The following is a 12114-nucleotide window of genomic DNA, read 5'->3' as shown; positions in this document are numbered from 1 at the left end:
TTTAGGCACGACTCGTAGAATGGTCGGAACTCGATCTCTACGGGTAGTCTGACTTGTTTGGAGAGAGATTATGATAGTCTATGAGGTATGTCCTTGGCTAAGGCAACGCTGTTAAAGTTAACCTTCGTCGGGGGTATGTATCGTAAATAAAGTGAGAATTTTTAAGGGGCTGACCTTGTAAATAATCACGTGGGTGATGTAAGGAAGAGTCTGACCTCTAGGAGAAATAAAATAAGCAGACCTTTGTGGGTAAAGTAGCTGAACCTTTGATCACGTGGTTGTCAGGTGAGAGAAAATAACCTGCTTCAAGGTCCTATACTTGATAAGGTCCCGTATTTGATAAGATCTTATACTTGGTAAGATCTCGTACCTTGGTGAATGTACCTGATAAGGTTATGTACCTTGACGAATGTACTTGATAAGGTCCAGTACCTTTTAGGAAGAATAGTTGATAATGTCATATCTTGATGTAAGATTGTCACATTACTTGGATGAGAGAGATGAAGTCGGACTATATGATAAAGCAAAACTATATGAGAGAGAAAGTTGTTCAGGTGTTTAGATAGCAGATGGTGATGTTAAGCCAGTAGTCTATGTGTTTGCCGATTACCAGATGCCCGGGTGTTTTAGTCGGAACCTAGATGTGTTCGTCGATTATCCGATACCATGTATCGTTCTTGGTTCAGTCAATTTATAGTGTCTTGGGTCGATCGTTACCCAGTGATGAACTGTCTCTTTAGGGCGGTAACGCATAGAGTTGTCATCATAAATGTGAAGATCGTAACTCTCCTATCGGGTATATCCGAGATATCTTGAATGACGGTAACGTTTCCCCAACGGATATAAGAAGGAAGGACTGCTGAGGAGGTGAGGGTGGACCTCTTTATCCAGGGCTGGATGTGCTTGGGTATTTCAACGTTCTTTTAGAGTGCCCAAAGATAAATGTTTCGGGCCTATTAGCCATTAACTCTTGGGCTTGGTCACCGTGTAAGCCCACCAATCGTGGATTTTTTGGGCGCTTCTAGTGACATATTTTTGCCCATACACCGTTAAATGACTGTTAACTAGTCATCACCTCTCTCTCCTCCATTTCATCACCTCTCCTGCCACCTCATCCTCTCGCTACCTCATCGTCTTCACCGGCGAAGGTCGCCGGCCAGCCAATTTTCCGGCCGACGACCTTCAAACATAAAAAAATTCTCTCTGTACTTCTTCCTCTCTCTTCTCTCTCATTTTCTCTATCTTCGTCTTCTTTTTTCTCTATTCTCACTCAATCTCTCTTTCTATGCTGGCCGGCGAAGGGGGAACCCTTCGCCGGCCAGTATAGAGAGAGAGAGAGAGGAAAAAAAAGAGGAAATGAGAGAGAAGAGAGAAGAAGTATAAAGAGATTTTTTAATGTTTGAAGGTCGTCGACTGGAAAATTGGCCGGCTGGCGACCTTCGCCGGTGAAAACGATGAGGTGGCGAGAGGATGAGGTAGCAGAGAGAGGTGATGACTGGTTAATAGACATTTAACGGTAACTGAAAAGCGAGTCTTCTAGGTATTTTCGATAGAGTAGGAGACTACGTGGGAAGCTGGTAAAAAATTATGGGGCCTTTCGGAAAATAATTCTATATATTATTATCCTAACAACCCTTAGCTGGAGTGGTAAGAGGTTAAGTCTTACTCTCTAAAGGTTAAGGGTTCGAAGAACGCTGATAATTCAAAAAAATAAAAATGAAATAACAGGTCAAGTAATAATTTTGATAATTATTATTTAGGTCATTTTCTAGTTGTTTGGTTCCCAAAATACCTTTACGAATTAGAAATCATTTTCTCTCTTAAGAAACCCAAAAAGTTTTTGGGGTTTTCGTTTCTTCTTCCTTCTCTTCTCTGATCTTCTTCTTCTTTTTTCTTCGAAATCTTCTTCTTCTTCGTGGATTTTCTTCATCATAACCACCATTAAACTCGATTCTAACTCTTCTCTGAACATGAACAATATTGAAAGATGAAGGATGATACGTGTTTTAGCTCTTCTTCTCTATTCTTCTTACTCTTCTTTTATGATCTTCTTTTTTTTCTTCTTCTTCGTGGATTTTCTTCATCATAACCACCATTAAACTCGATTTAAGCTCTTCTTTTTCCTCTCTCTACTTCTTAAACAACTCAGGGATAAATTTGATGTGGATGATGAATCTGTTTTTGATGATAATGTTGATGTCGATGATGATGTGCAACCAGATCCGAAACCTTAATTTATTTGATGATGGTGAAGATGAAATTTTCAGATTCGAAGAAGAAACTTCAGTTTTTTTCTCGATTTGCAAAATCTACAACCCGATATTACGTTGTGCAAAGCTTGCAAATCAAGATTGCAATTTACATTTTGCAAATCCAGTTTGCAAGTTATAATTTGCAACCACAGTTTGGAATTTACATTTGATTTTCTAACGTCTCAAGAATGTAGCAAAGTTATAATTTTGAAAAAGGTATTGAATGTGGATCTTGTCAGAATGCTAATGAAAAATCGTTTCTTAATGTATGAATTTCATAGAAATCCAACAACTCAAGAAAAAATTATATAGATTTAAAGTTTAAAGATAAAATGACAAAAGGGTATTTTAGTCTGTATTTTTTACCTGAATAATAATTATGAAATATTTTGTGTTTTTATACTCATTTTCAATATCATTTTGAACTATTTAGTTAAAACCTATTTAGATATTCTATCACATGTCCTTACATTTTTATATAGTCGAGTGGCTTTCTTTACATTAAATTTGAGCCCCTTAAATCAAGCGACTGTTTTACACGTTGATAGATTGATCCTTCTAAATTTTATTAGGTTATTTTGCGAGGAAATTAGTGTATTTGTGAGGAAATAACATTCCCGATCAATTGTAAGATTCGCAAAAGCATCTTCACAACTAACAAATGAGTAAGATATATAACAAATCAATTCCGTAGCTGACAAATAAATGTACAAAAATAATTTAATAACATAAAAATTGACAAATCAATCAACTGCGATAATGAAAGAACAAATTTGTACTTCAAATTTTACTAAAAATATAAGATCTTGTTTAAATGGCCTGCATGAACTTTTTCTATGTGAATACTGTCACTTTCACCTTTATATTGGAACACTTTGGATTTTGAATACTAGTAGAGAATGCACGGAATATGCAAGTAAATATACGAGGGGTATCAATGAGAATAAAAATGACATATCTGTATCTTCTTCTTCTCTTTTGAAGAGGAAACATCATTCTTTACATGAAAATGAAAATCCAAATATCTTGTATGAGTATATGACTCTCATACAGCACCACAAATATTTGGACTTTTAAAGTCTGTAACAAGACTCTAAAGGTTATAGTGATATGCCGATACCCTTAATGATCATCGATATCTTTTGATGCCATCACAATGGAGTAAATTGTGAAAAAATAGCCCTCGTCGCTCGTCAATTATGTCTCTTAGGAACATTTGGTGGCTCAAGATTTTGTTCCCGTAACTCTCATAAGCACCCAATATTAGGTTGACATCACAAAATATTGTTTGAATGTAAGCGGTGTCATATGACTGACACATTGTGAAAACTACACTAAGCTTATCTCCTAGCGAAACGCATAAATAACTCTAATGTTCCTATACTCCCATCCGTAAAGTCCTAAATAGATTTGGCCTTACAAGACAAAAGGGGGATTTCTACGTTCTCTATTAAAATTTTAGAAAAAAAAACTAATTCTTCTTAGTTTAATCGAAAAGAATAATGGTCGATAATTTGAGATTTTTAAGATGACGCTCCGAAGTGTCTTCTTGAGGATATTTATATCAGGGCTGGCCACCAACTCTCCACCACCACCACCACAAGGGATTAAAGGAAAATTCATAAATATCCGCCTTTAAGGTCCTTGACCCCTTCATAAAAAAAGGTCCTTGACCACATCGTAAGGAATGGGAGTGACGGTCTCGAGGTTATCTCCATCATCCCTGAAAGCAGGCTTAGGTCCAACGCATTGTCTCTTTGTGTTGATCTTCTCACCACGAGCTTTTGCCCCTGCTTTCAATTTGTCATTCTGGACGATCCTCAACTTGAACGCCTCTGTGTACCTTGATGGCTGAACATGCTCAATCCTTACATGAATCCTTTTCCTAACCTTACCAGTACGCCCACGGTAGAACTTGCGAGGCATATCCTTGTGGATAACTAACTCCATGAACCTTGACATCGACTTAATCGTCAATCTTGTAACTTGTTGATTCTAAACTTTTAAGGTAACCCTTCTTCTTGAACACACAAGAGGACAAATCTCTGGTTCGATAATCAAGGACAACCGACATCCTACCCTAAAATTCTCTACTCTCTGTTTTTCTTTTCGGAGTTCGAGATTGATGCTTAGGTTTTCCTTTTGTATATACGCAAAATGAAAATCCCTGGCAACTCCTCTTGATTTTAGGGTTTGAAGTTCCACAGTGAGAAAGAGACTGGAAGTGAGAGAGACAGATATGCAAATGATGCTTGTGGTGGTCGAAAGTGATCGGAATTGGTGACCGAAAGAGAATAGATGCGAGAAAAAAATTTGAAAGAAAAATAAAAGTCGTCAGCATTAACAGTTTTACCGAGGACCCTTACCGGTACAAAGAAGAGACTGTCAACTAAAATTATTTTTTTGTAATTATTATAAAATAAATTGGTCGACTAAAATTGACAAATTTTTATTAAATTCTTTGCACACATGGGACAAAAATATTCTTACCTCCCGTCCGAGGGCGATGCCAAAATGTGTATTAAGGTTTTGAGACGAACAGTTTAACACATCAAAATCACATGCCTTCGTATTCATCTGCCTCGGACTTCAGATTTACCAAATAAATTCCAATTAAGGTTTACATTTCAAATCCGAACATTCATTTCCTTCGCTAAACAAACAGTGAACATCTAAAAACCTCTCTCGCCGTTTAATCTCCAATTACTTATTTCAATCTCAAAATTTCGCGCGCTGAGAGTTCGAATCAATCAATGGAAAATACTCAATAGAGCTCTCAGCGATCTTCTCCGTCACCGAATTTCATCAAATTAGCCGGAAATATCAACAATATATCCCTAATTTTAACCGGAATTAAATTCTAATGGCGGCACAACACAACATTCCTGTGATTGAAGTATACTGGTCTCTTGTCGATAAAGCTGACCGGAAGTTCTCCATGATTAGGGATTTACCTTACCATGGACGAACCAGGTAAGTTGTAATTCTAATTCTTTTGATAATCTTAGCATTGAATCAACTTTTTTACTTCGAACTTTTTTTGATGAATTTGTGCATGAAATTCAATTTTAGGTATGATTCATATTTTCACAAAGTATTCAAGGTTTATACACAGTTATGGAAATTTCAACAAGAGAATCGTCAGAAACTTGTTGAGGCAGGACTAAAGAGATGGGAGATTGGAGAGATAGCTTCTAGAATTGCTCAATTGTATTACGGTCAGTATCTACGAACAAGTGAAGCTAGTTATTTGACTGAATCGTATATCTTTTATGAAGCTATTGTGAGTCGAGAGTATTTCAAGGATGGATCATTGTCTCAAGATCTTAACCTAGCTAACAAGCAGTTGAGGTGTTTAGCTAGATTCTTTGTTGTTTGTTTGGTTTTGAATCGAAGAGAAATGGTTCATCATCTTGTCCATCAACTTAAAATGCTGGTTGATGAATGCAAACGGAATTTCCAGGTGATCATCTTGCTAGTCTATTTATTGAACTTATTAGTTCTGAAAATTTCATTAATTGGCATAGCAAATAGATAGCAAATATTATTGATATATTTCTCTCTGGTCAATTATCATGTCGATCATTTTTGTTGTGATACAACTGAAAAACTAGTAGATGAATCCAAGTAGAAATTATTAGCTTATATTACATGTAATTTCTTACTCAGTATCGAATTTTATTACTTGATAATTTCGTAAGGGGAGAATTGAAAAGGAGAAAGTAAAATCTCTTCGCGCTAAGGATTTTAGTTGCTTCCCGGTGGAAGGTGGAATTGTATTACTTGTGTATAATGCTGAAAAGAAGGTGAATGACACACGTTAATCCTCCCCTGGTTGCCTTAGTAGTTACTAGTTACTTGAACACTCTTGACTTTCATATCTAAAATATAATTCGTTTCAAACCTCTTGAAGGTTACAAACGATAGACGGATAGGTTGGGTTTCTCAAAGCTTGTTGATGCTGTAGAATATGAAAAAAGAACAGTATGTGCGTCAAGATAGATGTAAACCAGGGTAGACCATGTCTGGGTACCACGTAATGTAGCGCTGTAGAAGACTAAGATGATATTAACCTAAGATATAGGTTTCAATTATAAAACCCTAAATAAACAATAAACTCTACTCCTCATGAATCATAACAGCTGCCGATCTACTAATCCTGAATAATGACTTAAAATATCCTCAAGAAGGCCTAATTCCATTGGGGCCGGCTGCCTATGAGGACTTCTAGGCTTCTTTGTTGGCCTCAAGGAATGCCCCTGCATCACAACACATCATTATCTATAATTTTTTAGAGTAACTGCTTTTGAAAAATATTCTTCAACTAGTTGATTTTGAAAATACTAGTGGGTAAAAGGATGCTCAGTTAAATGGATGTTGTATGTCAGGTACTGTACAATAAGTGGAAAACGTCTAACTGCACATGACAATACTCCTTGCAGTTTACTGTTTATGTTAACGTTATTAATTATTGTATGGTATTTTAAGAGAAGTACAATCTCTGCGTAGGGGGTAATGCCTATATGTTCTAGAAAAGTATTTAAATACCAGGGTTATATTTCTGTATCTGGTTGAAATGACAAATCTTATGATCTTTGACCCTAGGAAGCGGACTTTAAGGAGTGGAAGCACGTGCTTCAGGAGATAGTTCGGTTTCTGAAGTGTGACACTTCATTTTTGAATATAAGGCCGTTAAGATATAGTGTCATTCTTGATCCTAATCCAGATTGTCTACCAGTTGTTGCCTCTTTCGAGGGCAAGAGAAGTTTAAGATTAAGGGAAGCAATATTGAGCAGCTACCACCAAAATGAGGTTATCCATCAACCATTTTTTCATTTATCTGAATTACTTGCACTATGTTTAATCTCCTACTCTCCTGCCATGCGTCGTTCCCATAAAGCATCTACATTTTTAAATTTTTTTCTTATTTGACGCATGGGTAGCGTAGAGCTTTTGAGTAGCCTAATTAGCTACCATAACACTGTTTGTGTTCCGGTACATGGCTTGCAAGTTGAGGAAGGGAATTAGGTATCAGGTTGATGAGTCACACACTCACACACACTCACAAGTCACGCCTAATGCCCTAATTACCATACACAACTAACAATCATTTCATTGCTCATAATAAACATTTAGACATTCAATTACTAGCAATCTTAAGCATGTTAGTCATAAAGTCCACTTTAGAGCAAACTTTGCATCTTTAAAATTGGTCTTGGTTTAAAGGGATCATGCTGCTTTCCAGCATAGAAAACATCTCTTGACCAATGCTCTGATATTATGTACATGAGGTTTGCCAACTTTTGTGCTAAAAATTGTGAAACTTATAGTGTAAAATCTTAAATTTAAACTGCTTTATGGTACCTATTTTTATATTATATATCATTTTTTTTTCTCTTCAATATACCTCAACCCTTTTTCACTTTAGTGCATTGTTGTAACTTGTACTATTTAATTTAGTAGGTAACGTATTGATTATGTTTAGATATCCTCCATTTCTTTTCCTTTCTAATTGTGTGTTTTGTTTCGTTGCATTCAGGTCAAGTTTACCGAGTTAACTTTGGACACTTTTAGAATGCTTCAATGTCTAGAATGGGAATCTAGTGGGTCCTTTTACCAGACGAACACATCTACTAGTGGCAATGGTACTAATAGTGGTCAAAGTGGACATTCGGGTCCTCATCGGTCCAACTACTCACAGGACATAACAGATCCAACTTTGCCACCCAATCCGCGGAAAGCTGTTCTCTATCATCCTGCAGTAACACATTTTATAGCTGTAAGTTTGTCATATTCCGTAATTTATCTTTCTTCTGGCACTTAGTTGTTACCATATTTACTTTTCGATGTTATGGTACTAATGCATGTTGGACATAAAAGGAACATAACTTTGGGTTACATGAGCACATACTGAGATTTAATTTAATTTTTTTTTTTATATTCTTTACAAACTCACTCTGATCAACCGAGTAACTTGCTCTGATTGGTCAAGTTGAGGATTAGGGAATGGGGGTAGCCGTGCTCAAGCTGACCTGGTTCCAAATCCTTATTCATTATATACATAGAGATCAAATTATCCGATCTCTTGCAGGAATTTTGATTGACGTATTAAAATGAAAGTTGTAGTTTCAAAAGATTAAAATGCAAGTTTTAACATGGTCTGTGCTCATTATGATTTCATATCTTGAGAACTGAATATAATAACACATTTCAACCAACATGAAGTACTATATTAAAAATATTAAACTACTCCTGACATCAGCTAAAGTGGAAAGTAGTCAGTACTTACTACTTAGTAAAAAAATCTTACACTTAGTTTACTACTCTTTGACGAGTCTAGTTGTTAATCTCTCCACCGTAGCCTTCATGGCTTCATCCTTTCTGTAAGAGTGGGTCATTCTAGCTCAACTAGTTTTGTTGGGTGATTTGCTTCATATTCACATTTTGCTCTCTGAGCTTATCACCTGAACAATTCGACTCTTTGTTTAGTAATATAACAACCTGCAATTTAAATGTCTATCTCTCGGCACATGATATGCATCATTATCCTTATTCTTCACTATATGTCAGTTTGAATCTGAGATTATTGTTCATTTTTATAGTTGGATGTTTGAACACGTGTTGAGCTGACGTGTCTGTCTCATATCTAATTTTCTCATAATTACTTAAAAGTGATTATTTGTCTATTTGAGAGTTTGAGAGTAATCGTATTGGATAAAAGTTGTTTTTAGATTAAAAAAAGAAGGTAACATCGGGGGCTCTCAGAGAACAACATTGCACTAATATTTTCGTATCCTGGGCGGCAGTAACTAAATGTTTATAAAACTGGACTTTCTTGTTAGTTGTTACCAAGTTCTGCTTCTCTTATTGTTAAGACTTCGCGTACAAAGTTATAGGCAGCTTACTGCCCACTAAAAAGAAAAACCGAGGAGAAAAGGATGGAACTGGTATATGTATTTTTTTTTGCTGTCACCAAATCGTTATGTACCGAATTACATTCTTCTATTTGTTTGGGCAGGTCCTGGCCACAGTAAGCGAGGAGCTTCCCCCTGATGCTGTTCTTCTGATATATTTGTCAGCATTAGGTATATTATCATCTCCATAATTTTATAGCATTTGTTTCTCTCTATTTAAAATTTTGTTCGGATAGTGATGTTGGTTCTGTATTATTGGAATTGTTCAGGAAAAAATGGAGAGGTTGTTTCATCACCATCAAGTGCTGGAACTAATAAGAATACTACTGAAAGCATCGTGGGGAATGTGGAATCCCATGACATAACATCCGATATGCAATACACTTCGTCGTTCTCTCAGCATGATTCTCCTACTCGCTCTTCTAGTCAAACAATAGAAAATGACAATAGCAACCATCCTGGTTGCCTATGGATGGGTTCTCGTGGAAATGGAGGTAATTGGCTGACTCCCCTCTTGGCGTGACTTTATCCCTTGCCCTTGCTCCTTACTTGTACATAAGTGTGTGTTGTGTTTGTGTGTGTTTGTATCTATGGTCTCTCTTAAGTACCAATTCACAAAAGAAGATCAACAACTGCCAACATATATGTGTGTATTGTTGTCAACTTGTCATGTGCTACTTCTTACTGTTTGCGTGCAATTTATTTTGTGTCTTTGGTGTTTCTAGCTTTTCCTGTGAAGTTTTTTTCTTAGAGATCACTATTCTCATATGTGGACAACTTTTTTTCAGGTTCAAACTGCATATGCCCATCTGACTTAATTCCTTTCACAAGACGACCTCTTTTCTTGATTATCGATAGTGATAGCAGTCAATCTTTCAAGGCAGGTTTGTCAACTCTAGTGGTTGAATAAGCCAAAATCTTGCTTCATAATGATCTGATTTAACATATACATCTCAAATAACTTCCTTCGTTCGAATTTGTTTACTAAGTTACTACAGTTAAACCCTAATGAACATTGATGATATATGAGTTACATTTTCTAACTTGTAGGTTATACAAGGGTCAGAAATGGGAGAGCCAGCCGCGTTACTACTTTCTTCAACTTCTCCATCTCCAGCTATCGGTGGTACAGCTTTTGATTCCTCTCGTCATCCAACTGGTAGTCAATTCACTATGTTCTTAACCGCGCCACTTCAAGCCTTTTGTTTGTTGCTTGGTTTTTCTGGATCTAATATCGACATGGTAATTTAAAATCTCTGATCTCTCTTTAGTCTCTCACTCTCTTATCGACCTTCTGATTATGTATATATATATATTGATAAATGTATCAGGAAGCGTTTAACGAAGCAGATACAGTGCTTACATCATATTTGAACGAATGGGGATCAACCTTGGCAAAATCTGACTCACTTGATCCAGTTTGGGCTCAAGTCTTATGTGACCCCTTCCTGAGGAGAATTATCACGAGGTAATTTTTCATTAATATACATGAGAAACTGATAGACCTGAAATAATACTTCATGTATGATTTGAATAATAACAAAGTCTAATCCGACAGGTTCATATTTTGCCGGGCTGTGCTTACACTTTATGCACCAACCCTTGAGAAGAAGGAATTCATTCCGGAATGCTTACCTCCCCTTCCAGAGTCTGTCCTTCCGACAACCACCTCATCTCAAACCGCAATTTTACAAATTTCCCACACTTTTGGAGTTTCCAACCATTTCAATTTCGCCGATGGGATTACACTCTCTGAAAACAAGTTCCAAAATCTTAAAGTTTAAGAGATGAAAAGATAGTTGGGTAAGTCTTTGCATATTTACCTTTTTATCTTTTACTGCAGTGAACATACAGTAAGTCATTACTGTTCAAAGATACAGAAATATTGAAAATACATAGAATTTGGGTTTTATTTGGTTCAAAGTTTCCTACTTAGAATATTTTATTGACCGAATAACCCTGTGGAGAAATCCTCTTAAATATTCTCTTTGAGTCTCTGGTTCGATATCATAAAATATTTGAAAAAAACTGCATAAGTTTTGTTGGTCATAATATTCTCTATTATCAAATGGATGTTTCTCTATTAGATCTATCCAGTCTTTGGTATGGATATAATATCATACCTAGAAGATCAATAATAGTAAGAGTAGTTATTTGAAGAACATAAAAGCGACAAAATAGTCCAGACTCTAGTGGTGTACTGGGTATATTTTCTGTGCCATTTATGAATTGGTGCTGTTTATTATGTGTTGCCACGAAAACCAGTACATTGGAAAAGTTCTCCATTGGTATTGGTTCTTTGTCGTCAAACTTATATGGGCTGGTAGAAAGTGATAGCATTCATTCTTGAAAGTACAGAAAATTGAAAGGGAGAGTATGGTACCAAGCGCTCCCCATTAACAACATAGATTTAAAAATTAGAGGTCTTCGAAATCATAGTAAAAAGGGTCTGAACTAATAATCTCCCTTTAGTTGCTCAAGTTGTAGGATGGAGGAGGTCGAGTATCCTCGAACGAAGTTGAGATGCGTAGGAATAAATTTAGCTCCATCTAAATATTTGCAGGATTTAATCACAATTGAATGCAAATAAATCCCCAAACGTGAACGTACTTCTTTTTCTACTTTGGCTGAAAACAACTTTACTTCTTTTCAATCATCAGGTTGGTGGTAGCGAGGAACAACGAAAAATACTACATATACAACGTTTTATTTCATGACAAACTTAAACAGATTAGGAGTGATTTGGGCTCTATCTAAACAGTTGTCAGATGAATGAGAACAACAAACCAGACCAGTAACAACAAACAATAAAAAAAAAAAACAAGCAAGAGTAGGAAGGAGTCGAAAGACTCCAGGCTCTCAATGACAGGAGGAAAGAAACCCTAAACGCGATGCGGTGATAAGAATCTTTAGTTCCTTTTTGTGAAGGGAAACTTGGTAGGTTTTCT

General features: G+C 36.2%; 1 protein-coding gene and 1 pseudogene across 4 annotated transcripts; one reads left to right on the top strand and one right to left on the bottom strand.

Moving 5' to 3' along the window:
* Positions 1–3905: 3905 nt before the first annotated feature.
* LOC147569835 (large ribosomal subunit protein eL21x/eL21w pseudogene) lies at positions 3906–4214 on the bottom strand (annotated as a pseudogene).
* Positions 4215–4692: 478 nt separating this feature from the next.
* On the top strand, positions 4693–11987 carry LOC147569834 (uncharacterized). Of its 4 annotated transcripts, none has more exons than XM_086656347.1 (11): positions 4693–5225; positions 5325–5715; positions 6858–7064; positions 7792–8031; positions 9271–9337; positions 9436–9660; positions 9955–10046; positions 10217–10408; positions 10498–10634; positions 10725–10969; positions 11827–11987. In XM_086656347.1, exons 1-10 carry the CDS (start codon positions 5116–5118, stop codon positions 10948–10950), a joined length of 1887 nt encoding a protein of 628 aa, XP_086512473.1. In that variant the 5' UTR covers positions 4693–5115; the 3' UTR covers positions 10951–10969; positions 11827–11987. The 4 variants fall into 4 exon arrangements, 2 of the variants coding, with proteins under 2 accessions (XP_086512473.1, XP_086512472.1); XR_015231349.1 differs by having other exon boundaries at positions 4748–5225; positions 9955–10050; XM_086656346.1 differs by lacking the exon at positions 11827–11987 and having other exon boundaries at positions 10725–11089.
* Positions 11988–12114: the final 127 nt, after the last annotated feature.

Source organism: Eschscholzia californica, unplaced genomic scaffold, assembly GCF_041429995.1.
Source record: "Eschscholzia californica isolate CP2 unplaced genomic scaffold, dmEscCali1.0.p SCAF_1, whole genome shotgun sequence".
Taxonomy (NCBI): Eukaryota; Viridiplantae; Streptophyta; class Magnoliopsida; order Ranunculales; family Papaveraceae; genus Eschscholzia; species Eschscholzia californica.
The sequence above is the reverse complement of the archived record's forward strand: the minus strand, read 5'-3'. Positions and strand labels throughout refer to the sequence as shown.